At 36.1% G+C, this 5,670-nt stretch overlaps 1 protein-coding gene across 1 annotated transcript; it reads left to right on the forward strand.

Moving 5' to 3' along the window:
* The first annotated feature begins 717 nt into the window (after positions 1-717).
* Positions 718-4,168, forward strand: LOC112525000 (receptor-like protein kinase HSL1). Its single transcript, XM_025134946.1, has 2 exons — positions 718-3,343; positions 3,469-4,168. The coding sequence occupies exons 1-2, from the start codon at positions 718-720 to the stop codon at positions 3,852-3,854; spliced, it is 3,012 nt and encodes a 1,003-aa protein (XP_024990714.1). The 3' UTR covers positions 3,855-4,168.
* Positions 4,169-5,670: the final 1,502 nt, after the last annotated feature.

A 5,670-nucleotide genomic window follows, 5' to 3' on the forward strand; every position in this document is an offset into this window, starting at 1 on the left:
CTTTGAAGATACTTATCTATATTATATTATAAAATATTTGATAAAAACTCTTAAAAATTATTTTTAATACATAAAGTACCGTTTATTGATGCATATTACTTAAAAATCAAGATTACAAGTAAATTTTGCATAAATACAACTTATTAAAGCTTCATATTTGAATTCGTGTAACTAACTGTAGATTAGTATAATCAAATAAAGGATAAATATTTTATTTTAAATAAAAAAAATTAAAAGTATAATTAGAATAATTATTAAGTTCTAACAAAATACATAATCACTATCTTTATAAAAGATTATATTATTAAATCAAAAAAATAAATTAAATAAATGCACAAAAAAAAGAAATTTAAAGTCATTTTGGTACTAATATCAATATATATATATATATATATTTTTATAACATCAACTAAGACAAAAAAACATTAAAATTAATATGTATCTCATTACATTATACAAATACCCTTCTAATAATATCAAATATCAAATTGATTGACATGTAACCAAGGTTCAAAGTTTAAGGATATTATTAAATATATTTTAAGACTTTAAATATTAATTGTTTTAAATGTTTTTAGAACAAATAATAAGATGGTGGTTGGTAGTTGTCTTTCTCCATCTAATCATGGACTAGTTTACTTCAAAGTCTCCTTTGTTCGATAAACCAACACACCACTTTTCATATTTTTCTTCCCACACCCCACATCCATTCCCACCATGCCACCGCCACCGCCACCGCCGTCGTCACCATCACCACCACCACTTCTCTTCTTTCTATGTCTCTTACTGTTATCAGCCACCACCTCCTTTTCTTTAAACCAAGAAGGTCTTGATTTAATCCAAGCAAAATCCACCCTCACCGACCCCACCGGAATTCTCTCCGACTGGAACCACCGCCACGACAATCCATGCAACTGGACCGGCATCACCTGCAGCCACTCCACCACCGTCACTTCCATCGACCTTTCTTCCGCCTCCCTCTCCGGCCCATTCCCCGCCATTCTCTGCCGTCTTCCTTCTCTCACTACCATTTCCTTCTACGACAACTCCCTCAATTCCACCATACCCGCCACCATCTCCGCCTGCCGCAACCTCACCCATCTCGATCTCTCGGCCAACTATTTCAATGGTCTACTTCCATCCACCCTCACCGACATCCCGAACCTTATTTCCATCAATATTCAAGACAACGAACTCTCCGGCGAAATCCCACGTAGTATTGGAAACTTCCGGCGTCTGGAAACACTCATTCTTACCAACAATCTTTTCAACGGATCATTTCCGGCTATTCTTAGCAACATAACCACTCTTAAAGAACTCCGACTTGCTTACAATTACTTCATTTCTGGTCCGATTCCTCCTGAATTCGGAAACCTTTCGAATATTGAACATTTATGGCTGAGTTCATGCGGATTCGTGGGTACGATCCCAGATTCTTTTTCGAAGTTACAGAAGCTCTCTAATCTTGAATTATCTTACAATTCTCTTTCTGGTCCATTTCCTACCGTCGTTTTTCAGCTCAAGAATCTTTACCAACTCGAGCTTTTTAATAACTCACTTTCCGGCGAACTTCCGAAACGGGCATGGTCGAATCTCACGGCACTGAGACTATTCGACGCGTCCGTAAACAGTTTCACCGGAACCATACCGGTTGAGTTGTGCCGGTTGCCGCTCGAATCCCTTGCTCTCTCCGATAATAATTTAGAGGGTTTGGTTCCGGAGAGTTTAGCTCGATCGCCAAACTTGTATGATCTCAGATTATTTGATAATTTCTTAATTGGTCCACTTCCCAGTGATTTGGGAAATAATTCTCCTTTACAGACACTTGATGTGTCGTTTAATCAGCTATTCGGTGAACTTCCGACGAGCTTATGCGAAAAGGGGCAATTATTCGATCTTGTTTTGATCGGGAATTCTTTTTCCGGTGAGCTTCCGGCCATTCTCGGAGAATGCAAGAGCTTAGGAAGAGTTCGCTTGAGCAAGAACAAATTCTCCGGAGAAATTCCGGGGGGTATTTGGGGATTGCCACATGTTTATCTTCTCGATCTAGCCGAGAATTTGTTTTCAGGTAACATCTCCTCCATGATTTCCGGTGGGTTCAATCTTTCGTCGATTTTGATCTCCGGAAACAGCTTCTCCGGTAACATACCGGATGAGATAGGATCTTTAAGCAATTTGGTTGAGCTTATGGCTAGTGATAATAAGTTCAGTGGAGTTATTCCGGCAACATTGTTCAAATTGAACAATCTGGGCACACTTGATCTTAGCGAAAACGATATCTCCGGCCAAATTCCGGTAGAAATCCAATCACTTAAACAGCTCAATGAGCTTAATTTAGCTAACAATAAGTTATCCGGTGAGATCCCTGACGAAATCGGCAATCTACCCGTGCTCAATTATCTCGATCTTTCTGGCAATTCGTTCTTTGGAGAGATTCCGTCTGGGTTGGAAAATTTGATGCTAAATACGCTGAATTTGTCGAACAATCGTCTGTCGGGTAAGATCCCGTCTGCGTATTCGAAGCAAGTTTACCGAGATAGCTTCTTGGGCAACCCCAATTTATGCGGCGAGTTCACCCATCGTTGTCCGGAGAACCAACGAGCCAAAAACAATCATAATCTATGGCTTCTTAGATTCATATTCATATTCGCCGCCATCGTGTTCATTGTTGGTGTCGTTTGGTTCGTTTTCAAGTACCGTAACATCAAGAAAACAAAGGAACCTGTGTCGATATCGAAGTGGCGATCGTTTCACAAGTTGGGTTTTAGCGAATTCGAAATCATTCATCGTTTAAACGAAGGTAACGTAATAGGAAGCGGTGCTTCCGGTAAAGTCTACAAAGCGATTCTCAGCAACGGTGAAGCAGTTGCTGTGAAAAAGCTTTGGGAAAGATCGATAAAAAAGGAAAACGAGACGAATTTGAACGGCGATGGATCGCAAAAAGACGAGTTCGAGAGTGAAGTCGAGACGTTAGGAAAGATTCGCCACAAAAACATCGTTCGATTGTGGTGTTGTTGTAAGAGCGGGAATTCGAAGCTTTTGGTATACGAATACATGCCGAATGGAAGTTTAGGTGATTTGCTTCATAGTAGCAAAGGCCGATTATTGGAATGGCCGATGCGATTCAAGATTCTTCTCGATGCAGCCGAGGGACTTTCTTATTTGCATCATGATTGTGTTCCTCCGATCGTTCATCGAGATGTTAAGTCGAACAACATTTTACTCGATGAGGAATACGGTGCCAGAATCGCTGATTTTGGTGTAGCAAAATTCATCAAGCCTACAAATAAAGGGGCCGAATCGATGTCGGTTATTGCCGGTTCTCGTGGTTATATCGCCCCAGGTACGTAATTTTATCGACTTAATGAACTGCATCTATCATCGTAGATGCCCAATTTCCGTTGGGCATGCTAAAAGACTCGACTAATTTAATTTCTTCATAATATTTTCAAATGCTACTTGTATCAGAATACGCATACACTCTTCGCGTAAACGAGAAGAGTGACATATACAGCTTCGGAGTCGTGATTCTAGAGCTCGTGACAGGAAGGAAGCCCGTTGACCAGGCGTTTGGCGAACGAGACCTGGCGACATGGGTGCACGCCACGGTGAACCAAAAGGGTCATGATCACGTGCTTGATCCCGAGCTTGAATATGAATCCAACGACCAAATCTGTAAGGTTCTTGATATAGGTTTGTTATGCATTAGCCCGCTTCCAATTAACCGGCCTTCGATGCGAACCGTGGTCAACCTGCTTCAGGAGGCTGTGGCCGATGGCAAACCGAAACCGACCATGAATGATGGGAAAGCTTCTCCTTATTACGATAGCTCAGACCAAGCAAGTTTGGTTTGATTGAAGAAACTCATATTGATAATAGAGAAGAGGTTGTACAATGTGCATTGGAAGTTGTACATTGTGCATCAATTGTTGTACATTGGGCATTTTAAAACGAGCAAGATCGGTAGGAGTCGCAATGGCGAGTAGCGGGGTATTATGTTTTTGTTTCGTAAGCGAGCTACGAGCGTACAATTATTGTATAAATTTTTAGCTAATTTTGTAACACGTAGCTGTATCATTCGAAAAAATGTATCTTTTCCGACCCCAATGGATCGGAATTTTTCATGATAATCTAAAGTTAGAGGTGGCTCGAACCATGATTTAAAACCAAAACCAGCCATATCTAGGTTTTTTCATTAGCAGTTTAATGGGTTAAATGCTTGTTCGGTCACTTATAAATGATTGTTTGGTAATAGCTTAATGATATAGAAAATGACTTATTCAATAAGCTTATAGATGAGAGCTTTTTGTAGATAGTCATGTTTTTACAAAATTGTCTCTTCTAAATAAAAAACATGCTTCTTTCATATATGGAAAAGAGACCCAAACAAAATCTTCTTAATCCATACACATGGATTAATTTACACATATCTATACTATATTATAAAACATTTGACAAAAACTCTTAAAAACCATTTTTTTATGCATGAAGTACTGTTTATTGATGCATATTACTTAGAATTCAATATTACAAGTAAATTGTGCATAAGTACAACTTATTAAAGCTTTATGCCTGAATTCGTGTAACTAACTACGTATAAACATAATCAAATAGAGGATAAATATATCATTTTAAAATATAAAAAATCCAAAATATAATTATGATAATGGTTGAGTTCTAACAGAATACTTAATTATTATCTTTATAAAAAATATATTATTAAACCTAAATCAAGTTAAATTAAATTATAATAAAAAATTTAAATTAAGAAAAAATATACAAACAAGAACTTTTAAATAGTTAATTTGATACTAATATTGATATGATTTTTACAAAATGTATATGATATTTTCAAATTTATATTTATTCAAAAAACAAAACATTATCGTTTTCTGAAAACCATATAAAATCATATTATATCGACATGAATAAAAAATAAAAACGAAAAATTGAAACAGAAATGTGTTTCGATGTATTGCATGAGTACCCTTTTAGTATTTATTCATAAAGAATTTCTATGAAAAATTAACCAAACAACTCATAAATTATTTCAGTATGATCAAATTCACAAAATATTAAAATTATAAATTTAAATCATAATATATATTTCTTGAATTAATAAGAATATGTGCTATCATTTGAGGTAGTACATAGTTTCGTATGCATCTCATTTTCAGACTCTATTTTTAAATAAAATATATTAAATTAATATTTTTATATTATAAAAAATAATAAATGTCTATTTTGAGGAGGGAAGGTTGTTAACGTTTATGAGGGAGTATTTGTCACCATTTTGCCGTCCATATTTAAGTAGGAAATTTTTTCAAATGGACCCCACAAATTTATTTAAGATTCAAAACATCCCCTAATATTATTGAAGTTAACATAAAAGGTCCTCATATTCTCACAAGTTATTATATCAATAGGCTATACGTAATAGGATAGATTCTTGATGATGAATTCTTATAGAAAGCATCATCTAGTTTTACAAAAAAGGGTAAAGAAAGACTGATATTACACATACATATATCTGAATACAATTTAACAGTTGGATTTCTAAACCTTCGTTATCAAAACCTGTTAAGACGCTCGTATGGTACGATCTGCAAACATCCAACACAAAAGCTGACGTTTCATTGTATTACAAGTATAAGGGTATGATTTCTATGA

The sequence above is a fragment of the Cynara cardunculus genome, assembly GCF_001531365.2.
Source record: "Cynara cardunculus var. scolymus isolate 2C chromosome LG 13, CcrdV1, whole genome shotgun sequence".
NCBI lineage: Eukaryota > Viridiplantae > Streptophyta > Magnoliopsida > Asterales > Asteraceae > Cynara > Cynara cardunculus.